The sequence below is a fragment of the Rhinatrema bivittatum genome, chromosome 2 (genome assembly GCF_901001135.1).
Source record: "Rhinatrema bivittatum chromosome 2, aRhiBiv1.1, whole genome shotgun sequence".
Classification (NCBI taxonomy): Eukaryota; Metazoa; Chordata; class Amphibia; order Gymnophiona; family Rhinatrematidae; genus Rhinatrema; species Rhinatrema bivittatum.
Window position 1 is genome coordinate 169,647,593 of NC_042616.1, and position 27,310 is coordinate 169,674,902.

The following is a 27,310-nucleotide window of genomic DNA, read 5'->3' on the forward strand; positions in this document are numbered from 1 at the left end:
TGTAAGGAGAAGTGCATACAGCACTGATTTAGAAAGCCCCTACACAATAGGGAGTCTCCTGAGAAATGAATGGGGGCTGGTAAAGGAACAGTACGCCCGGTAACCACCAGGGGTGATGCATTTTCATCAGGAATAGGAGAAGTACTCAGTTTGGAGTTCAGCTGATTAAAGGCGGTAGCCAAAGTATCTAGAGACTTCTGTTGCTCCGAGATCCGTTGGGCCAGGCCAGGAATGGCCTGTAAGGCTGAGAGCTGAGCCGGGTCCATGGAGATAGCAATCTGTTATGTTTCAACTTGGTACTGGGCCCTTGGGTCATAGTGAGAGCTGACTCCACCCACAGGGAGGAGCCCTGTGGGGACTCACCAAGACAGGCGGGTTCTCAGCAGTGATGGACACGAAAGGCAAGAGGTCTTTATTATACAGCAAGGTAACCCGAGGAGCGGGTTAATAGACACAGTCCAGAGTAGAAGGTTCTCAACCTGGATTCTCCAGTAGTGGCCCACAGAATAATCCGGGGAATACTTCCTCCTGGCAGTTCTTGTGCAAGGTGTCTCCGGTAGTGGTCCGCAGTGCGGGGTAGGCCGGAACCTGGTGATAGAAGTAGGCACAAGACAGCATGGATCCAGTAGTGGTCCACAGAGCGGGATAACCCAAGAATCCATACAGCATGAAGAGCGGAGGAGAGTAGAGCAAATTTTGTACTCACTCCAAAGTATAGCAGCAAAGCTACTGTCGTAGTCACAGTGAAGACCCGAGGCACGGGAGCAATGGAGGGTTCGTCCATAGTAGCAGTGAGAGGTACTCACTAGGCTGGAGAATGTGAGACTCGCAGAGAAGGCTCTCCGAGGAGCGGGTACCTGAGTCACTCAGTCTGGAATGCAGGAACAGCAAGGCGAACCTCTCAGTGAGGCGGAATTGAGCAAGATGGAAATCCTTACTGACTTGTAGGTCAGAAGGTCCGGTAAGTTTAAATACACGTAGGCAGGTGACGTCATGCGGAGGGAGGCAGGTGTGTGCGCGTGCCCTAAGTCACACCAGCAAGATGGCAACAGGGATCGCCCACGCCGTCCCGGGAACGCCAGGGAGGTCAGCGTGCAGAGGCAGAGGCGGCCATCTTTCCCAGAGTCGGAGCTGCAGGGCAAAAAGAGGTCGCAGCCGTCTGTGACTGACAGGCACAACAGATGGTCTGAGACTAAAATTCAGCCCTGGCACTGAAGTTACACTGACCTACCCATATGCTCAATATAAAATACCAAATATTTTTCAGCAATGAATAATATGTTCAGAATTCAGAGAATTTTATTAAAGTGGACCACAACTAAAGGTTAACATGTATACAATTAAGCTACCAATGAAAAGACGTGAGATAAATCTAAATAAATATTTTATAACAAGAATATAAGATGTGTCATGCTGAATCAGACCAAGGTCTATCAAGCCCAACATCATGTGGCAACCAATCTAGATTCCAAAAAAACTAGATCCATTCCTGGTTACTCACTCCCAGGGATAAGCAAATGCTTTCCCAAGTCTATATGGCATATAATGGTATATGAACTTTTCCTCCAGGAACCACCTTGCTTCAGGTCTTAAACAAGTGCGGGTTGATTTTAAAAAAGTTGCGCTCCGTGAAAACCGATACGCCGGGCGTTGCACGCGCCGCGCGCATTTTAGAAGGGACCTGGCCGCGCGTGTAACCCCCGTTACGCGCACAAGAGCCAAGTCTCTTCAAAGGGGCGGTCTGAGGGGCGGGGAGGGGAAGGGCTGGAGGCGTCTGATACAGCGGCCATTTGCCGCTGTACTGGGGAAGGGAATCCTGGCGCGATGGAGCAGTAAGCAACAAAATAAGAAAAACAAAAGGTAAGGGAAAGGTTTTAGGGGGTGGGGAGGAGAGGGGAAGGAGAAGGGAGGTTAGGGTAGGGGGTAGGGAAGTTCCCTCCCAGTCCGCTCCTTAATGGGGGGGACTGGAAGGGAACTGGGGAAGGCCGGGATGCGTCGCCACGCAAAACTTGCAAAATTCCCCCCCCCTTGCGTGCACCGCGTGTATATTATAAAATTGGCACATGGACGCTCGTGTACATGTATTAAAATCTTTTCCTTAATGTTATTTTAAAGGCATTGAGCATAGGTGGAGTAAGAGATCACAGATCAGATAATATTCACTAAGCAACAGAATGTGTGAGTCAATATTATAAACTGTTCAGTCTTTAAATGTTTCAGAGAAACTCTGTCAGTACAGTCCACAGTGCACTGGTATGAATTATTTCTAAATAAACAGCCAGTGCTTTTGAATATCTTTATTTGTTTCTCTGAAACATTTAAAGACTGAACAGTTGACTCACACATTCTGTATTTTACAGGCATTAACAGTCAAAACACTCCCAGGGATAAGCGAATGCTTTCCCAAACCTATCTGGCTAATAATGGTATATCAACTTTTCCTGCAGGAGCCAACGTTTGGCAGCCTATAAGTGTTTTGACTGTTACTGCCTGTAAGATTACATTAATTGTTGTCCCTCCCAATGCAGCCTCTTGAGAAACACGGCCCATGTTGGAGGACCGATGCTGCAGTAATAAATACATTTTGAAGCTTTGCTTCTGAAAGCCTTTGATTGCCTACTTAACAAATTAAAAATAAACATTGTTTTGGTTAAGGCATTCCTGTCTGCAGAGTAATGGAAACTGGACTCCACACACCTTTATTTCTCTATGGATTCTGTTCAAGAATACCATCTTGGAAGCTCAGCACAGATGTATTTATAAGATCATAAGAACATAAGAACATGCCACACTGGGTCAGACCAAGGGTCCATCAAGCCCAGGATCCTGTTTCCAACAGTGGCCAATCCAAGTCACTAGTACCCGGCAAGTACCCAAACATTTAATAAATCTCAAGCTACTATTGCTTCTTAATTAATAGCAGTTTATGGATTTTTCCTCTAGGAACTTATCCAAACATTTTTAAACCCAGTTACACTAACTGCTGTAACCACATCCTGTGGCAATGAATTCCAGAGTTTAGCTATGAGCTGAGTGAAAAAGAATGTTATTCAATTTGTTTTATATGAGCTACTTGCTAACTTCATGGAGTGCCCCCTAGTCCTATTATCTGAGAGAGTAAATAACCAATTTACATTAACTTTTTCAAGTCCTTTCATGATTTTGTAGATCTCTACCATATCCCCTCTCTGTCATCTTCTCCAAACTGAACAGCCCTAACTTCCTTAGCCTTTACTCATAAGGCAGCCGTTCCATGCCCCTTATCATTTTGGTCGCCCTTCTCTGCACTTTCTCCTGTGCAACTATATCTTTTTTGAGATGTGGCTACCAGAATTGCAAATAGAATTCAAAGTGAGGTCTCACCATAGAGTGATACAGAGGCATTATGACATCCACTGTTTTATTTGCCATTCCCTTCCTAATAATTCCTAACACACTGAGCTGACGATTTCAATGTATTATCCACTATGACACCTAGATCTCTTTCCTGGGTGGTAACTCCTAAGATAGAACCTAACATTGTGTGACTACAGCAAGGGTTATTTTTTCCCTATATGCATCACTTTGCAATTGTCAATGTTAAATTTCATCTGCCATTTGGAAGCCCAATCTTCCAGTCTTGCAAGGTCCTCCTGCAATTTATCACAATCTGCTTGAGATTTAACTACTCTGCATAATTTTATGTCATCCACAAATTTAATCACCTCACTCGTCATATCCTTTTCCAGATCATTTATAAATATATTAAAAAGCACCGATCCAAGTACAGATCCCTGAGGCACTCTACTGTTTACCTTTATCCACTGTGAAAACTGACCATTTAATCCTACTCTGTTTCCTGTTTTTTAACCAGCTTGCAATCCACAAAAAGACATCGCCTCCTATTCCATGAAGTTTTAGTTTTCATAGAAGCCTCTCATGCAGAACTTTGTCACAAGCCTTCTGAAAATCCAAATATACCACATCTACTGGTTCACCTTTGTCCAAATGTTTATTCATCCCTTCAAAAAAATGTAGGAGATTTGTAAGACAAGTCTTCCCTTGGGTAAATCCATGCTGCCTGTGTCCTATTAAACCATGTCTATTTAAATGTTTTGTGATTTTATTCTTTATAACAGTTTCCACGATTTTTCCCGGCACTGAAGTCAGGCTCACCGGTCTATAGTTTCCAGGATCATCCATGGAGCCCTTTTTAAATATCGGGGTTACATTGGCCATCTTCCAGTCTTCAGTTATAACAGATTATTTTAATGATAGGTTACAAATTAATTGAAATAGGTCTGAAATTTCATTTTTTAGTTCTTTAAGAACCCTGGGGTGTATACCATCCGGTCCAGGTGATTTACTACTCTTCAGTTTGTCAGTCTGGGCTACCACATCTTCCAGGTTCACCGTGATTTGTTTCAATTCATCTGAAACATTACCCTTGAAAACCATCTCTAGAATGGGTATCTGCCCAACATCCTCTTCAGTAAACATCGAAGCAAAGAATTTGTTTAATCTTTCTGCAATGGTCTTATCTTCCCTAAGTGCCCCTTTATCCCCTCAATCATCTAATGGTCCAACCGACTCCCTCACAGGCTTTCTGCTTCAGATATATTTTTAAAAATTTTATTGTGAGTTTTTGCCTCTACGGCCAACTTCTTTTCAAATTCTCTCTTAGCCTGTCTTATCAATGTCTTACATTTAACTTGCCAAAGCTTATGCTTTATCCTATTTCCTTCTGATGGATCCTTCTTCCAATTTTTGAATGAAGATCTTTTGGCTAAAATAGCCTCTTTCACTTCACGTTTTAGCCATGCTGGCAATCATTTGATCTTCCTTCCAGTTTCTTAATGCTGCAAATACATCTGGACTGGGCTTCTAGGATGGTATTTTTTAACAATGTCCACGGCTATTGCACATTTTTTGCCTTTGTAAAAAGTTCAGGTTTTTTTTAAACTATGTTTTCTCATTTTCTCAAAGTTTCCATTTTGAGAGTTTAATGTTAGAGCTGTGGATTTACTTACTGTCCCCCTTCCAGTCAAATCTGATCATATTATGATCACTATTGCAAAGCGGCCCCACCACCATTACCTCTCTCACCAAGTCCTGTGCTCCACTGAGAATTAGATCTAAAATTGATCCTTCTCTCATCAGTTCCTGAACCAATTGCTCCATAAAACTGTCATTTATTCCATCCAGGAACTTTATATCTCTAGCATGTCCTGATGTTACATTTACCCAGACAATATTGGGGTAATTGAAATCTCCTGTTATTACTGCACTACCAATTTGGTTAGCTTCCCTAATTTCTCTTAGCATTTCACTGGCCATCTCACCATTTTGGCCAGGTGGATGGTAGTATAATCCTATCACTGTAATCTTCCCCAACACACAAGGTTTTTCTACCCATAAAGATCCTGCAGGATCTTTATCCTGTTATACTCTATGCCATCCAGGACATAAAGTGCCACCCCGTCACCAAGATGCTCCTCTCTGTCATTTTGATATAATTTGTACCCTGGTATAGCACTATCCCTGTGCATTAAAAAAGATGGAAGGAAGGCCATACAACTGCTGACATGTCCAGAAATGGGAATACTGAGTGAGATCAAATTTGCTAGTGATACAAAATTATTTAAAGTTGTCAAATAACAAGAGCACTGCGAGAAATTGTAAGAGGACTTTGCAAGACTGCGAGACTGGGCATGCAAAGGGCAAATGGCATTTAATGTGGACAAGTTCAAAAAGATGTATATAAGGAAGAAGAATCCAAATTAAAGCTACACGATGCAAGGATCTACGTATCATCGTGAATAATATATTGAAATCCACTGCCCAATGTGTGGCGGTGGCCAAGAAAGCAAATAGAATACTAGGAATTATTAGGAAAGGAATAGAAAATAAAACAGAGAATGTCATAATGCCTCTGTATCGCTCCATGGTGCAACTCCACCTTGAATATTGTGTGCAGATCTGGTCACCGAATCTCAAAAAAGATAAAGCAGAATTAGAAAAGGTATAGAGAAGGGCGACCCAAATGATAAAGGGGATGGAATGATTCCCATATGAGGAAAAGCTGAAGAGGTTAAGACTCTTCAGCCTCGAAAAGAGATGGCTAAGGGGAGACATAGAGGTCTATAAAATAATGAGTGGAGTGGAACGGGTATGTGCGAATTGGTTGTTTACACCTTCAAAAAACACAAAGACTAGAGGACATGCAATGAAGTTACTAGGTGATACATTTAAGGCAAATTAGGAGAAAATACTTTTATATTCAATGCATAATTAAATCTGGAATTCGTGGCTGGAGAATGTGGTAAAAGCTGTTAGTGTGGCTGGGTTTAAAATGGTCTGGACAAGTTCCTGGAAGAAAAGTCTCTAAACCATTATTAAGTTGGACTTGTGGAAATCCCCTGCTTGTCCCTGGAATAAGCAGCCTAGAATCTATTGAACTTACAAATTCCTGCCAGGTACTTGTGACCTGAATTGGCCACTGTTGGAAACAGGATGCTGGGCTTGATGGACCTTAGGTCTAACCCAGTATGGCAAATCTTATATTCTTATCCTTCCTTTGCTCTTTCCTCACCCCTTTTTCACACCTCTCGCCCAGCAGGCTCGCTCACACATGTCCCCCTGCTCTCCCTTTTCTATCCCTTCCCTTCGCTATCCCTTTCTTGATCTCACCCATCTTCCCCCTTGCTTATCCTTCTCTTCTCCTTTGCTCTTACAGAAAAGTAGTAACCTAGAGAGTAACTACCTTTTCAATAATTTTAGCAAGGTAGGGAAAGTAATTACAGCAAAGATCTGGATCCACATTAGCTTTCTTTAAGAATGGTAAAATTATTTACTTTTTCAGAGAAGTAATAAACGACCCTGAGGTGAAGAAGCATTTATCATCTCTTGCAACCAACGTAATACATCATTACTGTAAAGTTTTACAATATAAGAGGGACAGGGGTCCAGGTGAGAATTAGTTGGTTGGACTTCACTTAAGATCTTCTTTAAATTCAAAAGGGGTAGAAGATGGAATTTGTCCAAAATAACATACATAGTTGTTGCGGTTCTGGCCAGGCCCTTACCTCCGGGCTCCTGGACCTGCTCCCGCTTTCGAAGGCCTAATCTGCGGCCTGTGCGGCGGTGTCCCCGGTGGGGCTGCGCCGCTGCGAGGTCTCCCATGGACGCCCTGCTTCTAGGCCTGCGTGTACGCCACTTGGGCGTTTTTCTAGGCCGTTTCCCGCCAGTGGTGACTCCGCCCAATTCCTGACGTCAGACGCCGCGGCCTTGATAAGCCGGCTGCGGCCACCCAGCCTTTGCCTTGCAACGGGTTTACCTCCTGGTTCCCGCTTGCGCTGTGCCCCGGAGTGACTCGCCTTGCTTTGTCGCTCCGTTCCTGCTACAGTACCTGCTTGGTTCCTGCTTGCCTGCCTCAGAGTCTGCTTGGTCCCTGTTTACCTGCTACAGTTCCTGCCTGGTTCCAGTACCCAAGTCCTGCTACAGTTCCTGCCTGGTTCCAGTACCTGAGTCTTGCTACAGTTCCTGCCTGGCTCCAGAACCCGTACCCAGTTACAGTGACTCTACTGTCCTAGTCTGGTTCCAGTTACCTGTCCTGTTCCACAACCCACCTAAGTCCCAGCGGCTGGGCCCCTACTGGCTCCTCTCGGGGGGGCTTCGGCTTCCAAGGGTGAAGCCATCTAAGTCCCTGCGGTTGGGCTCCTACGGGCTCCTCCCGGGGGAGTGCCAGCTTCCAGGGTGAAGAGCATCTACGTCCAGCCTGAACATCTGCCTCCCGGCCTGCTATACACTAGAGACATTGTCCATCTGTCCCAGTCTCCAGCAGGTCGGCCCAAGGGTCCACTAAAACTGAGACTCCCATAACACATAGTAACATAGTAATGACGGAAGAAAAGAACCAAATGGTCCATCCAGTCTGCCAAGCAAGCTTCTTATGGTAATATCTGCCATGCTATGCAGGTCACTGATAAGTTTTTCTTACGGGTAGTCCATTCAGTTACCCCTAAGCCTTATGATAAGGGTAGTAATATTTACTATCAAAAACTATGCAATTGTCAAACCCATAAAAAATTAATTCTAGCAACATTTTTACTGGGTGAGGAGCCTTCTTGAAAATTCAGGCAATGCTGACTTGCTTTGCTTTTAGACTTGGCCGTAAAAGCAGTCCTATGTTTTTTCCCTTATATCTGCATATCAGTACCCTAGACTGTAAAAGTCGGGGTCTGGGTTGGTTGCTGTCTGAATCCAATTCCCATCCCGCTACCTTCAAAGCGGAGAGTGATGTTGCGTCAAAATATCAAGGCTTATTGGTTGAGGGCAGTAATCCCCTGTCACACCGAGCAGGTTATCTCCATGCACCCTTTTCCTCATTTCCATCCTCTAGCCTTTAGGGGCCCAAGTGTTTATCCCATGCCCCTTTGAATTCTTTGATTGTTTTTGTCTTCACCACCTCCTCTGGAAGGGCTCTCCGTGAAGAAATATTTCCTGATATTAGTTCTGAATCATCCCTCTGATGCTTCATTTTGCGACCTCTAGTTCTACTGTTTCCTTTCCAATGGAAAAGGTTTGAAGTTTGTGCACCATTAAAACCTTTCAGGTATCTGAAGGTCTGTATCATATCTTCCCTGCTGCACCACATCTCTTCCAGGATACACATATCTAAATCCTTCAGACTCTCCTTATAAGTCATTTGATGGAGACCCCCCATCCGCCTCCATCCTGTCATTATTTTTTTTGAGATATGATCTACAGAACTGAACACAGTACTCCAGGTGAGGCCTCAGCAAAGGACTATCACCTCCTTTTTCTTACTCCTTATTCCTCTCTCTCTGCAGCCCAGCATTCTTCTGGCTTTAGCTATTGCCTTGTCACATTGCTTCTCAATCTTCAGATCGTCAGACACTATCATCCTAAGGTCTGTCTCTTGATCCGTGCTCAATAATCTTTCACCTCCCATCACATTCAGCTCTTTTGGATTACTGCACCCCAGATGCATGACTCTGCACTTCTTGGCATTAAAACCCAGCTACTTACATTTATCGGGTGCCCCACCAAAAATACTGCTCAGAGCATCTTACAAGTACACAAATTAAAGCATGAACACATTGTAATACACACAGCAATTAATCCATAACATATTAAAACCAAAATAGGCATTAGCAACAGGCCAACTAATACAGTTGCACAAAGACCCATAATTAATGAGATCATGAGTAATATCGCACGTCAGAAAACCAGTACCATTCTACAGATTTACTGGGGATCATCCATGTTTTCAACCACTCCAAAAACTTTGGGAATATATATACAGTATTCAATAATGTTGCACTGTATTTTCACTCAGTGCTAGCTTGCACTACTACTATATATCTCCATATGTCTATTACACAAGCTGCTGCATACATGAATAATTTACACTCTTATTTCATGGCATGTACACCTCCGCTTACAGTTCAACTCTCATATCTTTGCTGCTTACACAGAACAACTAGAAACACATTTTACAGGAACTGACAACATACACTATAAACATAATAAAAATGTTAAATTTATTTGCGGAAAAATATTGCACCCTCATCCTTTTTTTTTTGAGGGTTCAAGGGCCAAGTGTATTTATCCTCTACTGTTATGAGTAACAAGTGTACTAAATTATAGTATATTTGCTCTAGTTCATGTCCACTCTTGAATTGAAGCATCATTACTGAAAAACACGGTTGTTACAGGAAAAGTGGGATTTTTCTCCTTCTCCTTTAGACTCCAGCACAATGAGCCTTTATTTGCAATTCCTGGGGATTTTGCCTTTATTGTATATCTCTTCCCAACTCACTTAGCCTCACTGCAGCAACAGTCCTCAGCTGGAGCCAAGCACCAGAGCTCCTTTCTGGAGCCCCACAGACACTGCTGGAAGTCTGGTGACTAGGCGTCGCTGTTGGGCAATGGTTGGGACTCTCTCCCTCAGGGCCTGTGAATGCTGTCTCTGCAGCATCTCCAGCCACAGCTAGCCTAAGGAGCAGAAGACTCGACCTGTGAGTCAAAGCCAAGACCTCTGCATGGCGGCACACAGCACTGCCATTGAGCCACCAAGCTGATCCAAAATGTTTTTTTCCTTAAACTAGTATTCAGTCATAAGTGAAGCCCAGGAATGGAGCCCAAGCCAGCCCCTTTTGGCCAGTAAAGAAACTGACCTGGAAGAAATATTAAGCAACTTCTTGCACAGACAGAGCAATCTGGGGCTCCAATGGTGATTTTCTAAAAACAAGTACCAAGCTGAGGTCAGTGGCATCCACCACCTTCCAGTCTGGCTGTAGTGGGGAAAAAGGAAACAATTTGCCCCAACTGAGAAAGGTTTCAGGTTGGCGACCTAGCATGACTTTGTAGAAAAACAGCACTGGAGGAGAGGGAGCCCCCATCCTCCGAGCCAGGTGAGTATGCAGCTTCCCTGCTTCCCACGTCTTACCTCTGCGGAGGACTTTCTCGGAGAACTGACTGGAGTCTTCCATAGGGCTGCAGTATTCGGGTGCTGGATCCTCTAAGCCTGACTGCTCCACAGTGGGGACTCCTCCTTCCTTGAAGGATGGTGGTGACCAGGCCGGGGCTGGGTAGACGCTGTAGGCAGGCGCTGCCCCCGCTTCCTGCTGCGGTGGGCTGAATGCAGAGGTTTTGTCTGGGTAAGCTGGTTCATGGCTCCCCAGTGGAGGGGGCTGATACGGCTGGGCCCCAGCGTAATAACTTGGAGGTGCACCACTGTCGCTCTCCATCTCTGGTGGCCGCTGCTCTGGGCAACCTTACTCCTCACCTACAGAAAAGTCAGACGAGAAGCGTTAGCAGTAATCATCATTCACCCACTTTCAGGAATTAATAAACAGTGTCTGCATGGAACAAGCACCGCACTCGGGGATCACTGCCTGCATCTAGCACTGACACTGTGACCAGCATAGTAACACAGGATCTGCCACTGAAGCTGCCCTCGGGGGGGGGGGAAGCAGCCTCCCTATAAGGCTGCGCTGACTGCAGAAACCACAAGTTGAACCCTCTTTTCAGAAGACACTACCTGAATCTGAGGCGGTCAGTGCTTGGGTGCTGGGCGTGACAACAGGATCAGCTGCTCAGTAAAGAGAGGGCGGGAGGCCCTGGGCACCTCAGTCTGACTTCACCTCGCTGAGGTTTCCTCCTGCCTGGGCGAGGGCACCCTGAGACTGGGGAGGTTTCCTTATGCCTGATGTCTTTACCTTCCTCCCCAAGCCCACAGAGGTGGAAAGTTTAGTTTACACAAGAGCAGATGATAACGGGCTTCCGTGTTTCGCAATAGTGCACACATCAAAGGTAAATCAGGAAGCTAACTGCAATTTTTTTTTTTTTTTTTAATATATAAAGGAGGAAGCTTTGCAAGGGTTTCGGTTTCATTTCAAATTCTCAAAATTGTATTTATGATTGCTCAGAGTCACTTTGATGCTAAAATCTCAGGTACAACAATACAGCTTGTGGTTTCTCACAATTGTAAAACGGTTCATAGTTCTAGTGCGGTTATGGATGTGCAAACAATTAATTGATTCTCAGCTTTTTTTGGCTAAGATCAAATGCAAGGACTGCATCATGAGCTCAGGATAGTCCCTTTTTGGCCAAAAGTTTAGAGCATGTACAATATAGGCAGTCAGGGGCAGCTCAAGGCAGTCTGCTGCCTGAGGAAAGGGATGAGATCGCACCCCTACCTCCAAAAGCATGGCGCAGATCAAATCACTGAGGTGGCCAAGTGGGGAGCTCCCACTTGGAGTCTGCTCCTTTCAGTGATTTAAAATGCTGGGTTGGGGAAGGCAGGTGTCAGGGTTCCCAGACAGGGGCGGATTGTGGGAAAATAGTGGCCAGAGGGATTTTTCTCCATACTGGCCCATGGGTACCCAATTGCACATACAATTTGGTGAGTCACCAAATACAGAATAAAGGGACCATAAAATATACACAGAAATGCACAGACAAACTGAATTGAAAATCACAACAAGTTAGACTGTATGTAATGCAGCAATGGAAAAACAGAAAATACCATCATTCCTCATAAAACATCAAACAATAAAATCAAGAACTATAAAACATCACAATAGGAAAATCATACTAAAAATATATATTTCAAAATTGCTGATGAATAGAACCTCCAGTAATTTAACTCGTATACAAATTTTTGAAAATTTCCCTAACACCAATAAAATATTTCAAAAACAGCAGACATCAAATAATATTCAATAATTAAAACTAATAAGGATAGAAAAAAATTTCCTGTTCTCCATACCTGGGAACTTTTAATTCCAGTTACTTTGAGATGTTCATGAATTAGTTGTTCTCTAGCACACATCACCCTCATATGCTCACTCATGCATACACAGTCTCCCTCTCTCACTGATGTGCTTGCTTGCTCTGACACAGATGCTTACTGATACACATGCTCTCACTCACGGCCTTATGCATGCTTTCACACACATGCTGACTCATTCACTCTCCCTCACACACTTGCACTGACTCACATGCACTGTCACACTCAAACCTGGTCACTGGCACACAAACTCTGACTCATCCGTCCAGTCACGCTCATACACATGCTCAGACGTATGCACTCTCACACATGCTGTCATTCTCTCCCTTGCTCACATGCTCACTAACAGACTTGCACTCTAACGCTCACACATGCTGACATACACATCCTCACTGCTTCATACATTCAGTCATGCTCACTTATGTTTGCTTTTCTCCCCCTCTGTCTGTGAGGCAGCCGCCGCCGACTGTCATTGCTGCAGGTAAACAGTGTCCCACTCGATTGCTAACAAGTATTAAGTGCTCTGATTGAATCTTTCAGCCTTGCATTTACCCTCTGCCCTTGGCCTTCTCCACACACAATTCAAAATTATGCGTTTATTTTAAAATTTCTTATTAACTGCTTCCCCGATCCCAAAATGGTAATTTTACATGAAAAAGAACATTCAAAGTATAGACTCCTGAGATAAAAAATCTCTTACATTTACATGTATATTATATTTACATACAATGCTATGGTGCCAACCAGAAAACTCTGTTAAAAAGACACTTCACTGGGTGTGGGTTTGACCCTCAGAGAGCCATGAGTAAATGTAATAACAATTACAATATAGTAAACCTCCCATGCCAAAACAGCACTAACTGCCAGCACTCAAATAGCAACAACCTTACCTATGAAAAATCAACACTGTAAATATTAATCCAGGCCCTCAAATATCAATGCATCTCCTATTAGGAAAACTGAACAACCCAAGCTGCTATGGATCTCTACATAGAAAATGCATCCTAGTAGAATATCTCAGCTTGGTCACAAATGCAGTCATCAGAAGACCCTCAAAAAATACAGAATAAAGTAACATAATGTATAAATAGAAATGTGCAGACAAAAACTGAAGTAGAAACCATAACAAGTCATACTGGCCTCGATATTCAAAGCTGGCCATCTAAGTAAGTTAGCCGGATAAGACTTATCCAGCTAATTTACATGGGAATTCAGCAGCACAACTATGCTACTGAATATCTCGTAAGAAATCATTACTTAGCCGGATACGTTAACTTAACTAGATAAGTCCGAATATTGGCACGTGTCCAGTTAAGATAATTGAATAAGTAGCCCTGCTCCTATCTGCCCTTTGTTCGGTTCCCAAGATATCCGGCTTCTCCTAACTCTTTTGGCAGCATCTCTGATGGTCCCTCACACTGCAGCGTTTGTGCGGGGGCCAGGGATCCTCTTGGGAAGTGCTTCTGGTAGGCAGGGCCCACTTCAAATGCTGCATTGGCGGCACCGAACAGTAAGACCTTTGGCTGCTTGATGGGTGAGGAGGCAGGGCTTGAAACACTGCATCAGTGACTCTGGAGGTTGAGTGCTTACACTGGTTGGGATTGGGACTTGAAACAGTATGAGCTTTAGCCTTCAGTAGCTGGAGTCCTTGAAACTCTGCAACTGCACCTCTGGAGCTGCTTCTTTAATTATCCTAAAATCATGATGAAAATCGGGTTAAATTGATTGTCAGCTTTGGAAAATTCAATGAATTTATGGGTGAAAATTGGTTTAAACTGAAAATGAAGCACACACTCTCTCACATACACATTTATTTATTTATTTAAAAACTTTTCTGTACCATCATTAAGTTAGATAACCATCATAACGGTTTACAAAAAGGCACAAATAACAATATGAGTTAATTTGTATAGTTAATATTACATACGTGTGCCATTATTGGACTGTAACATACACTCTCTCTCATACACACACACACACACATACACACACTCTCTCTCTCTCTCACACACATGCTTACACAGATACACTCACACATTCGTACTCCCCCTCCCTCACTCTGGAATGCACAAGTAGGAGCAGTCTCCACATTCAGCCCATGTGGCTGATGGAATTCTTTTTATTTCCTCCTGCAGTGTCAGCCAATGCTTCTCCTGCTCCTTCTGACTGCTGCAGTTTCACTGCCTTTTTCCTACTTGTGCAGGCCAACATATCACAACTTCGTCTTTCGGGCTCGTGTAGACAGAAAGAGCAAGGAGTATCAATCACTGTGGTCCTACTACTGTTGTGCTGCCTCCAAAACTGTAAGAATAATGATACCCAAAGGCAGGCAGAAATCAAGAATTTAACACAGAAATATATATTCTGCTCAAATAATAGCTCTAACCATATCCCTTAATTTGGATACAGTGACCTCATATAGTATCTCTTTTTTATTGAAGTCTTAAAAGTTAGAGAACTTAATATATTTCAGTGCAAATGGCTTATTAATATAGCCTAAACGCACTTCAGTTTGTTTAATCATTGGTCATTGTATCACTGTCATGGCTGCGGTAGGCTACGATAATCAGTTTTTCATTACAGAGTGTGCACAATTGTAGTATATGTTACGTGCACTTATTTATTTATTTATTTAAAAGTCTTCTATACCGATGTTAGTCGAAACATCACCTCGGTTTACATGGAACAAAAGCAATGGAAATTACAAGTAACAGGGGAAGGGTAAGGGGTACAAAAAACCATAAGGAGAGCAGAGAAGCATAGGAACAAACAACAAGTGAACTATAATGTCATAAGAACAAGGTCATAGTCAAATTCAGGTCATGATCCATCACAATTCAATATTCATCAAGGGTGTTGGGGAAAGGCTTGTTTGAATAGCCAGGTTTTGAGCTGGGCTCTGAATTTGGTGATGCAAGGTTCAAGTCTGAGGTGGGTTGGGAGTGAGTTCCAGTGCATAGGTCCAGCAATGGAGAGCGCCCGATCCCTTGTAGCTGTGAGGTGTGCTTTCTTTAGGGATGGCACATGGAGGGACCCTTTGTTGGTGGTCCTTGTCGGTCGATTCGAGCAGGTAAATTGGAGGGGATCTGCCAGCCAGTTGGAGTGATGGGAATATAAGGCTTTATGTATAATGGTCAGGGATTTAAAGAGGATGCGGGAGGGAATAGGGAGCCAGTGTAGGTCCTTCAGTATAGGGGAAATATGGTCGTATTTGTGAGCGTTGGAGAGGGTTCTGGCTACAGTGTTCTGTAGCATTTGGAGGGGCTTTAAGGAGGAGTAGGGTAGGCCAAGAAAGAGGGAGTTACAGTAATCCATCTTGGATGCCAGTGTAGCCTGGACGACAGTGCGGAAGTCACTAGCGTGAAGGAGAGGTTTCAGGTTTTTTAAGACTTTAAGTTTGAAGAAACCCTCTTTGAGTATGGCACTGATATGTTTTTTGAAGTTCAGTTGTTGGTCGATTAGGACCCCCAGGTTCCTTGTGCAGAGCTGTGCATGAGGAATCTTGATAGCAGAGTCAGTTGAGAGTGCGGGATTAGTAGGGGGGTGATGGGATATGAGGAGGAGTTCAGTTTTGGCAGTGTTTAGAGCAAGGTGGAGGTTGGTAAGTAAGGAGTTGATGGCAACGAGATGGTTTCCCCAGGATTCAAGGGTGTCAGATAGGGAGCCTTGAATGGGTATGATGATTTGCACATCATCAGCATAGAGAAAGAATTTGAGGCCAAGTTCTGATAAGAGTTTGCACAAGGGGGTGAGGTAAATGTTAAAGAGGGTAGAAGAGAGGGAGGAGCCTTGGGGGACTCCTTGGGCGAGGGCGTAGTGGGAGGACTCAGCATTGCCTATTTTCACGGTGAATTTCCTATTGTCGAGGTAGGATGAGAACCACTTAAGGGCTGTGCCGGAAAGGCCAATGTCGGTTAGGCGGGCAAGGAGGTGGGTGTGATTTATGGTGTCAAAAGCTGCTGAAATGTCCAGTAGAGCAAGAAGGTAGCTGTGACCTTGATCCATTCCCCTGAGTAAGTAGTCAGTCAAGGAAAGTAAGAGGGTCTCAGTGTTGAGGTGTTTACGGAAGCCAAATTGAGAGGGGTGGAGAAGATTGTGAGTTTCAAGGAATTCTGTAAGTTGCGAGTTGACGACCTTCTCCATGATTTTTGAGATGAAAGGGAGATTGGAGATAGGACGAAAGTTGGCGGGGTCCTTGGGGTCAAGTGCAGGTTTTTTGAGCAATGGTTTGACCACAGCATGCTTGAGTGGGTCAGGGACAATGCCTGAAGAGAGGGAGCAATTGATAACATCTGCAATGTGTTTGGAAATGATGTCAGGTATGGTGAGGAGGGCTTTGGTGGGGATAGTGTCTGATGGATGAGTCGCAGGTTTCATCTTTTTGAGGATAGATGTGATTTCAGTGGAAGAAACGAGTTCAAGGTCGTTAAAGGAGGACGAGGGTGGGTCAGTGCCTGCAGCAGCTGGGAGCGAGGAGGGAGTAGAGGGAAATCGGAGAAGGATGGTTGCGATTTTGTCATGAAAGTAGCGTCCCAGTTCTTCACATTTGCTGCTGGCTTCGCTGTCAGGAATGGGGGGGATGTGTGTTTGGTAAGGGAAGAAACATAGGTGAAGAGGGCTTTGGGGTTATATTTGTAATCGTGGATTCTTAGGATGTAGTAGTCTCGTTTGGCTTTAAGGGTGGCTAGCCTGTAGAGATGTAGTGAGGATTTGAATATGGATGCTTTTTGCGGGGATGGGTCTTTACGCCATGTGCGTTCTTTCTGCCTGAGCTCATGTTTCATTAGTTTGAGGTCTGGGGAGTACCATGGGTTTTGTTTTTTTGCAGATAGTTTAGTTTTATGTGTGGTGATAGGGCACAGTTTGTTTGCAATATCTAAGGTGATGTGGCTTCAAGAGTCTAGGGCTGTGTTTGGAGTTGAGCAGTTGAGTTTCAGAGAAGAGCTGGCAAAGGCTGAAGTAAGGTCCTCACTGGGGCAGGATTTTCTGTAGGCAAAAGATGTGGTGGAGGGGGATTTGGATGGTTTGGGTATCTTTATAGAGATGGAGGATTTGACAATAGCGTGATCAGACCATGGGACAGGGGTACAGTGTGGTTTAGAGGGTAGGCTAATCCTGGAGTTGACAAAGAGGAGGTCCAGAGTGTGCCCTGCTTTGTGCATGGGGGAGGTGATAACTTGGGTAAAGCCGATGGCTTCGAGTGTGCTGAGGATGGCTGGTCCTGAAGGTGATCCTCTAACGCTGCAGGGTTTCGGAGTGAAAACTCCTTCTTCAGGGAGCTTCAGGAAAGCATAGTCTTATGCTGTTAAAAGTATGTTTTAACTAGCCCATATGACGCTTAGAAATGGTCAGCTCTGTACGCTGATCGCAAAGTTTACTCACGGTCTGCCTGATAGCTGTAGTATATGCTTAAGACTTTCTTTTTAAATGGTAGTCCATGGCCCCATCCAGTGGCCCGCCGCCCTTACCTACAGGTCGGGCCCAGCTGCTGGCTTCCTGATGCCACGTCTCTCTTGCTGCTCATGGCAGCCCCTAGATGGCGCCCTCCTCTGAACTTGGCAGGCAGACACACTGCATTGCTCCAGCTGGCCTCTCTCCGGTGCAGAGGATGACACGGGAACATCAGGGCCTGAACTGCCTTCCGGGGAGTTTCCTCTTCTGTTTCCCTAGGCATGCGCACGACCGATTCCCCAACATTTAAAGGGCCAGTGGCGGGAAGGTCAGGGGCACCCTGTGATGACATCACAGGCTGGCCCCCATATAAGGCTGTTCCAAATGATCCTCCAGTTTCTCGGCAATAGATTGACTCCCCCTGGAAAAGTGCTTTGCTAGCGTTCCTAATGCTGCATCCTGCTTCCTGTCTCTAGTGTGGTGTTCCTAGGTCCGTGTCTTCTGCCTTTGGTTCCTGCTTCTGGTTTGTCTCTGTATCTCTTCGTCTGTAGTCAGTCTTTCTCCCATCTGTCTTCAGCGTCTCCTTGTGTTCCTGTGGTCCCTCATCTTCCTCCTCTTTTTCATCCTCTTCGGATTGATTTTCTGGCTTTGATCTTGGAGTGCATCCCGACACTGCTTGACCTCTGCCTGCCACTGACCACAGCCTGTACCTCATCTTCAATTGAACTTTGCCTGCCTCCAACCTCTGCCTTGTCCAGACTCCGCTGCCAGTCACCTTTCCAGACTGTGGCCTGACCCATCTGCGTTCCCTGCTGTGCTGGCCTGCCTCATCCTCCAAACTTCGGATCTTCACCTCCACAGATGCCCACGCCTAAGTCCAGCTGGCCCCGGCACCAGAGGGCTCAACCTGAGCGTAACGAGGGCTAGTATTGGTGAAGCTCCAGTTACTCTGGCAAGCTCCAGTTGCTCCGTCAAGCTCTGCCTGCCGATGGTGGAGACCTGCAGGGCTCCTCCCTGCAGACTGCGCCAACCCCTCCTCAACCTAAGGGTCCACTTCCGCAACATCAGCCTAATTAGACGTGTTGGTGGCAGTGAGAAGGAATATAGCATGCCACTGAAAATCTTCTTTGGTTCCCCCTCTGGCAGAATGGATATGTCTATTGTGAAGGGTATACAAGATGGAATCTATTACTTTCCAATTATGGGATTTCTATTTGAATGTACCAAAAATCTGGGAACCCATTTTGCTTAAGGTAGACCTGTTCCTTAAGGAAATGCATTGAATACATTTATTAATATCTGAACTAACAGAATTTAATGTGGTCTGGGTAAGGACTCAGGCTCATATCTAATTTGTTTATGGTGATTATTAAATATGTGCCTTCAGCTAAGTCTGTGTCAATGTGTACTTGACAGTGAGTTAGACTTTAAAAAGAGTAATATGAGAATTATAATATGATGGAAGAAAGGTAAGAGTTCTTGTGCTATGTTATTTATGATATTGTAACTGTTGAATTGTAAATATGAGCTAATCTGGCAATCCTGTAATATTTAATGTAAACATTTTAATACAAATTTTAATTAAAAAATAGTCACCGGAAATGGTGGCAAGCATCACATTTTGAAGAACATATTTATGTTCTGGTGACCCCTGCTGTCCAAGGGCACAGCATTGAAGATAAATCGGAGAGATGTGTCACCCTGGCATGCTATACCTAAGTCTATGAAAAAAGGAAAAATGGGGAAAACACATTTTGATAAGTTATTTTCCTCTTCTGAGGGTGATTATACAGCTGAGGTTAGAATGTAGATCTAGATAATCTTTTGGGGAGCAGCTAAGTTCATGCAATCCTTCTGGCACTGGGCTGGGAATACTGAGGCCCTTTGTAGAAGCACAGCTCTTATGACATTGCTGTGCCTGTATTCTCATCTGAATGGATAAGAAAGTGCTGACTAATGCTGCATAGATGTGTCCTTCAATTGATTGATCAAAACTCCCCATTAGTCAGATCACGCAATAAAAACCGAGCCACACGTAACCATTAAAGGCTGGCAGTTTTACAATGCAATGAGTGCTGTACCTGGCTAGGATGCTGCAAGGTGAGCATTTTATGAGGAATATGGGCTAAAGGTTGAGAGCTTGAGCCTGACCTGGTTTGCTGATGTGTTTCACCCACATGAAGGGGATTTTAGCCCTGGGAAAGTTGGAATCGCTTGGCCATTAGGCAGATCTTCCAACCGGCTCCACACAAGGGTGATTTAGGGAATTTATTTTTTTAAAGCAAAAAAGATGACTTTTCACCACGTCAGTGGACATGCATTGATACGGTATGAAACGGTCTTATAGTGTAGGGAAAAGATGACATCCATATAGCCAGAGGCAGGTGTAACTCGGTGAAATAAGGTAGGGGGGGGGGATTTAGGTAGGGCTGGGGGGTGGGTTAGATAGGGGAAGGGAGGAGAAGGTGGTGGGGAGCGGAAGGAAAGTTCCCTCCAAGGCCGCTCCAATTTCGGAGCGGCCTTGGAGGGAACGGGGAAAGCCATCGGGGCTCCCCTTGGGCTCGGCGTGCACCCCCTTGCGTGCGCCGACCCCGGATTTTCTAACATGCTCGCGGCAGCGCACGCATGTTATAAAATTGGGTATACATTTGTGCACGCCGGGTAGCTCGCACAAATATACCCCGTGCGCATAGGATTTAAAATCGGCCCCATTCTCTTTCTTTATCAATATGACAGCCTAACAGTTTAAGGTCTATTCAAACTTTTAAAAAAGTGTCGGGTTTTTTTTGTATGTTTAAACCTTTTTTATTTAAAAAGTGTCTTATTAAAGTTTTTTTTTAAACAAAACCCTCAAAAATGGGGCTGGCCAGAAGGCTCAGTGATAGCATTGCGTATGTGGAGAATATGTGTTCAGGTCCCATGTCAGGTCTTCTGCTCTGCAGGTTGGTCAGCAGTGCTACAGAGATAGAGTTCACAGTCCCTGGAGGTGGGAAGGAGTCCCACTCATTGCAGTGACACCCAGTGGCCAGATTCAGCACCCATGATTATAGGGGTCATGAAGGAGCCCTGTAAGGAATAATTAGTCTTACATGATTTATCTGACATTTAAATCATATAAAATAAGGTCCAAGTTCATATAAAGAGAACAGAATTTCTACACCTTTTTGAGGTTAAGAATAATATTTTTTTATTATAGCAACATAAAATGTACAATGGTTTTATGTGCATATTTGGGTTTTAATTTAGTATTATTTTTGCATTTTTAGAAGGATGAATTTTTTGGACAGGTTACTGATCTATGGTGTTTTCTTTTGGCAGAAGATTTTATTTTTTTATGGTGTCATTTTAAGTGAGCAATCTTTTACTTGTTTTAGTATTTTTTCTTTGATATCATATTTGATTTTATGTGATATGTCATTTTTTTATTTTATATATTTACATTTTTTTAATCGTAATCCTCCTTGATTTAACAGAATGTGTGGAATATACATTTATTGAAATAATATAAATGATAAATATTTTTTTTATACTTGGTTTAACAGGGTAAATCACTCTTGTTGAAAAGCTTATGAAAAGATCTTATGTCTAGCCCAAAGTTAAGTTGCACAACTCTAAACACATTGGCAATTACCTACCACACTTAAAGTAATAATTTACTCAATCTTACATTGATTAGGAGTTCATGAAGACATCTCAGCGAAGGTCTCAAGTTCTCTTGCTCTTCACTGCCCTCGGGTCATCCTTCTCAAAGAGTCTGGTCAGAGTCCTGTCTTGTGGCATGGAGGACAGTCAGCTGGCAGGCAACAGGTTACCACCACAATCCTAGGGCAGCGGACCCTGTGCTTATAGAAGGCCCTGTAAGTTATGCAGGCAGAAGCGAAGATTGGCTTGGCTTGCAAAGCCTTGTGCAAGTATGAGATCAGCAAGTACTCCAAACTTAATAGAGCAGGGCTGTGCTGAGCAGATCTTAGTCTCAAAGCTTAGGCTTGAGTGTCATTAAAAGTCTCATGAAAAGTCTCATGTATATATATGAGAAGATGGTCCAGAATCTGTAAATCCAAAGTCTTTTTCTTCATCAGGGCTTTATGAATATGCATATGCATATGATGCAAAAGTCAATATTGATTGGTCAGAGATTAGCACGATCCATTGCTTGGTGGGTATCCGATGTGACTTCTTAGCTAGTATGTGTATCGGATTCTCACATAGATAACGTCAGTTAGAAGGCATCTGGTGACCAATACTGGGCCTCATAACTGGATACAAATTTTGTCAAGGCCACAAGCTCAGCAAGTTTATGTTTGCCGATACCAGCTAAATTGTAAGGTGAAGACAGATTATGCGATTATGGAGAACAATAGCAGCTTCTTCTCCTCAGTATAATTCTTACAGGAATTCATATTAAAACTGCAGAATCCATCATGTGGCTGAACTTCCATCTTGTGTTTGCTCAGGCCTGCACTCAGTTTGTTTCGATTGCATACTTCTTTTAGGGTGACTGGTCTATCCCTACAGTCCTCCACTGAGGATTGTCACTGAAATGGCTGGACTATAGTAAGTTTGGAGGGGATTTAAAATAAGGGAAAAATTGCGAGGTAGTTCTGACTGAGGATTCATGGCACCAGAACATGCTTGGTTCCAACTGAATTAGAACGGGAGGAAAACTGCTAATGTAACACAGAGAAAACCCATGTATAGTGTGCTGTACTATTCACATAGGCCATGGAATGGGGTGGGCCATATGGGTCATGGTCCGACCAACTTTGGGCAAGGAATTAGACATACTTTCTAGTGTCTGGTTACAACAGTAACTAAACAATTTAATCTCCCATCCAGTGGTGGGTCCAGCAACCAATTAACCAACCTGATGCAAAATTAAAGCGTCTTTATTATTGTCATGCCTGGCATTACACCTCTCATGGGAAGGAAAAGCTGATCACCTGGACATTGAATTCTTGACACCTCTTACCCCTGTCAGAAAAACTAGTGAATGGAGCTGGAGCAGGTTCCAGTGTCACTGAAGGCTCAGCTATGGAGATGACACAGAGTCCCAACAAAAAGGTTTAGTGCTGTATGTATATGAAAGTGTTGCTAAGTTCTGCATATATTTAGAAGAGCTGAGAATTAACTTGCTTTTTTCAGTTTTTTATAAAAACAAAGTATGAGACTAGATTATAACATTTTAAACACTGACTGCAACAAGAATCAGTCCGTCCTGTCTTGTGGATGGAGTTGTGAGAAGTATTTGCTCATAAAGACAGTGCTGCTGCTGCTGCTACTGCAATATGAGGTCTGAGGTCAGATGGCTGCAGGGTCTTGAACAGCCTTAGGTGAGAGAAACCTGACTCTGGAGAGCCAGAATCCTGTACAAAGAAGGGGGGGGGGGGGGGGGAGGGGAGGAAAATGATGGCCACTACCCATTAGGTAAAGCTGCCTACACGGTCACGTACAACAGCATCTTTGTATAATTCTTGCTTTGTATCACATCGGGGTTATGCAATGCATTGTGATGCAGAAGTCATCAGTTCAAGCCCATCGTCTGTAACCTAGGAGCAGAAGCATAGAGGGGAGGGCGGAAGGAGTCCCTCCAGGTCATAAGGGCACCAGGAATCAGTACTGTTTTTGTTGTTTTCCCAATCTCTCGTCCTAAAGCATTTACACCAACAAAACAGAAGGCATCTCAGACAGCACAGAAAAGGAACAATAAAAAATGCACAACTGACTCAACAAGCCAGGGGTTAGTTTTGTAAATGTGACTGCGCAGGAGTAGTACTGAGGGTGTAAATCTTGTGTGCAGCTCTTATGCAGCCACTTGTTGGCAGAAACAAGTAATGTACCAGCTTCTAGTCCATAATTAGCCTTCTTTGCCTCTGTTCTAGAAGCCAGGATTCACCTGAAAACGTGATTCTAGAATATCAAGTACCATGGCTTCTAAATTGCCCTTCTGTTGGGCTTATCTCCCCTGTTTAGCAATACATCGGAGTAAGCACTCATGCAGCTGCCACCTGTGATCAGATACACTGCACCTAGAAGCCGTTCAGAAAAACAGCACAAAGCAGCCTGCAACCCATCCATTTTCTATTCTCCTTTCACCCTGACCAAGGAAATCATACTTAAATCCCAGCCTATATACTGCCCTGAACAAAATCCAGCCACCATTTTATCTAGCTATTTTTTTAGGAAAATACAAATAGTTTGCAGTTCAATGAGTTTTATGGTTTAATTTAGTTTAAAAATCTCACCCCAGTTTCACTTGTATAATTCTCTTCTGATCGATGTACAATCTTGAAGTTAATGTTTTACTAAGCGAAACCATAATGACAGACCAATGAGCTTTGAGGAACTGTACTTTGCTCTGTTGCCATAGCATTGCCTTGATAAACAAATGGTACAAGGTGTTCAAATCCCTGAAACGTGTCATTAATAGATCTTATCAGGCCTGGAGAGATGACAAGCCCTGCCAACTCACTTCCTGGTCGTATTAAGAATAATCTCCTCAGATTTATTAATCTGTTCATTGTGATTCCTGTGTTGTCCCTTGGACAGAGTTTACATGCAGAGTTCACGTGCTCCCAATATGGTTTGGCAGTCCCGGCTTCAGCTAAGTCATTTTACTGTGCCCAGTTAAAATACATCGAACAATGGCAGATGCCTTCCTCCAGAGATCATTGGCTGGGTATAGAGAGATTTGTTACCTACCCCTCGAAACTGTATTTATTTTTTTAACTTCATTTTTATTAAGCCAATGGAGATTACAAATACAAACAATATCAAGGAGAAAACAGGAAAAGCAGAAGCAGCGAAAACAGCACAGCATCAGTGAAAAAACAATAATCATCATTTATTCTGCATCAATCTATTTCCCCTCTCAATAGAACGACATTCCCTGTTTAAACTACTCACAAGAAAAGTCCATACCTCAGGGAGTCCTTGTTAAATAACAAAACCAATAAGATCCTCTGTTAATGCTTCACAAAGTTAATATAGTGTAGAAAACGGACCTTCATACTGGCTCTGCTAGGTCTTTTTTTGTTAAAACCTGAGTGAGTCCTACGTATAATCATGGGTCCTATTATATCTACCAAAAAGATTTTTTTAGCCTTTTATAGTCTTTTTTTTAGAACCTTTTGTCTTGCAAATAAAAGTGTCCAAATAATACGTTTCCTTGCGTTTTCTCTCTTCAATCCCAACATGGAACCGTGTTTTGAATTAGAAATGTATTTATTTATTTATATTTAATTTCTCAATTTTTCTATACCGCACATACAGCAAACTGACCAGGGCAATTCCCAACCCATAAAATATAACACCAATAAACAAAACACATTATTTAAAAATTGTTCTTCAGGGGGACCTTTGAGACTTATTTACTGTGTTCCATTAAAACATTTCTATTAAAAAACACAAGCATCCCATTAGTCTCTCAGCCACAAACAAAGCATAGTCTCCATATATACATGCAAATATCTCTGGTGCTTATTCATAGGATTACATACCGACAATTTCTTGGATGGAATGGAAGGGCTGAGGAGAGGGGACAAGAGAGTCAGGAGATGGGGTCTGAGGAAGTAAGAGCAGGAGATGGAAAGCCGGTAGGGTCATTGAGGACTGGAGGGTGAAATGAGAGAGAAGGAGGGGTGATTAGAAAAATAAAATGCTTAAACATAAGGTAGGAAAATCATTTATTTTCAGTTTAGAGATTGGAATATTCCTCTCTGATGTCTTCGTATTTTGTTCGGTAGTAGAGGAAATGTGTATGAGTCTAGTATTTTTCCAGTATTGCACTGTATACAGAGTCTGGCTTCATGGGTGCTGCCCCCTCTTCCTTTGCTGGACCTGTGAGGAAACCAAAGCAAGAGGGCTGAAACTCGGATAGGCTCTGTAGGGGCTTTAAATGCCACCAGAGATGGTACCAAGCAGCAAGCACCACATTTTGAAGAACATATTTATGTTCTGCTGACCCCTGCTGTCCAAGGGCACAGCATTGAAGATAAATCGGAGAGATGTGTCACCCAGACATGCCGCCTTGGTTAGGGGACAGAAAAGTCTATGAAAGAAGGAAAAATGGGGAAAACAAATTTTGATAAGGTATTTTCCTCTTCTGAGGGTAAGATTATACAGCTGTGGTTAGAATGTAGATCTAGATAATCTTTTGGGGAGCAGCTAAGTTCATGCAATCCTTCTGGCACTGGGCTGGGAATACTGAGGCCCTTTGTAGAAGCACAGCTCTTATGACATTGCTGTGCCTGTATTCTCATCTGAGTGGATAAGAAAGTGCTGATTAATGCTGCATAGATGTGTCCTTCAATTGATTGATCAAAACTCCCCATTAGTCAGATCACGCAATCAAAACCGAGCCACACGTAACCATTAAAGGCTGGCAGTTTTACAATGCAATGAGTGCTGTACCTGGCTAGGATGCTGCAAGGTGAGCATTTTATGAGGAATATGGGCTAAAGGTTGAGAGCTTGAGCCTGACCTGGTTTGCTGATGTGTTTCACCCACATGAAGGGGATTTTAACCCTGGGAAAGTTGGAATTGCTTGGCCATTAGGCAGATCTTCCAACCGGCTCCACACAAGGGTGATTTAGGGAATTTATTTTTTTAAAGCAAAAAAGATGACTTTTCACCACGTCAGTGGACATGCATTGATACGGTATGAAACGGTCTTATAGTGTAGGGAAAAGATGACGTCCATATAGCGACAGGTGTGAATTCGTTAATTTTAGCATTTACTGCATGCAAAACCCTTCCACATAGGCAACTCTTGAGAGAAAAAGATTTGAACTGGACCAGAAGTGACAGACTTATGCAAGAACTGCTGGGTGAAAGGATCTCCCTGCTCTACAGACCCTCTGCAGGCTTTTCACCAGATCATGACTATAGCCACTCGAGAAGAGAGAGTTTTTTAACAGAGGGTGTGACCATAATAAAATGTGCATGTCGTTTAGTCCAAAAATGTAAATATGTAATGGATAAGTGCTATTATTGGGATACAGCAAAGGCGACTCGAGAATTAAACCCACAGAGAAGGCAAAAGAGCAGAAAATCTACAAGTTCAGACGTCGTGGATATAGGTGTAGTTTGTGGAGGGCATGGGAGGTAAGCTTTGTTTCCCCGCTCCCAAAAAAAAATGCTCGGAACTCAGCCAGTACATAAAATTCTTATTTATGCTTTCTTAATGTAATCTGCAGGGCCGGCAGAAGCACTAGGCGAACTAGGCGGTCGCCTAGGGCGCCAGCTTCCCGGGGGCGGCACTGCCCCGGTAAAATTAAGAGAGCCGTAGCCTGCCCCGGTAAAAATAAAAGTGCTGCATTAAGCCACCGCCCCCCCGATAAAAATAAAAGAGCCGCTGCCGGCAGCCCGCCCCAAAAGACCCATCTGACCTCCCCCAGCGGTTCGCGTGGCTCCCGGTCCCTCCCGCTGCTCTTTCTTCCCTGCTGCCGTTCCTGCCGGGCTATCAGCACGATCAAGCCCAGCGGGAACGGCAGCTGTGCAAAAAAAAAAAGCTGTTGAATCCGCGGCTGGCCTTTTCTTCTTCCCGCCCCCCCCCCCCCGTGACCCGGAACAGGAAGTGATGCGCGGGAAGGAGAAAGAGCCGTGCCGCATGAAAAAAATAGC

General features: G+C 43.8%; 1 protein-coding gene across 3 annotated transcripts in view; it reads right to left on the bottom strand.

The window, feature by feature from the left end:
• The window catches only part of LOC115084251 (protein lifeguard 1-like), a 76,210-nt gene extending 52,227 nt beyond the window's left edge, over positions 1–23,983 (bottom strand). The window contains exons 1-2 of one of the 3 annotated variants that reach the window (XM_029588867.1): positions 11,048–11,253; positions 10,454–10,792 (exon numbers count right to left, since the gene is read on the bottom strand). In XM_029588867.1, coding sequence (XP_029444727.1) covers positions 10,454–10,754 — 301 coding nt within the window. In that variant the 5' untranslated portion in view covers positions 10,755–10,792; positions 11,048–11,253. Of the gene's footprint in view, positions 1–10,453; positions 10,793–11,047; positions 11,254–13,888; positions 13,964–23,931 lie in introns of those variants that run through there. The other 2 variants (XM_029588865.1, XM_029588866.1) reach the window with 2 other exon arrangements.
• Positions 23,984–27,310: the final 3,327 nt, after the last annotated feature.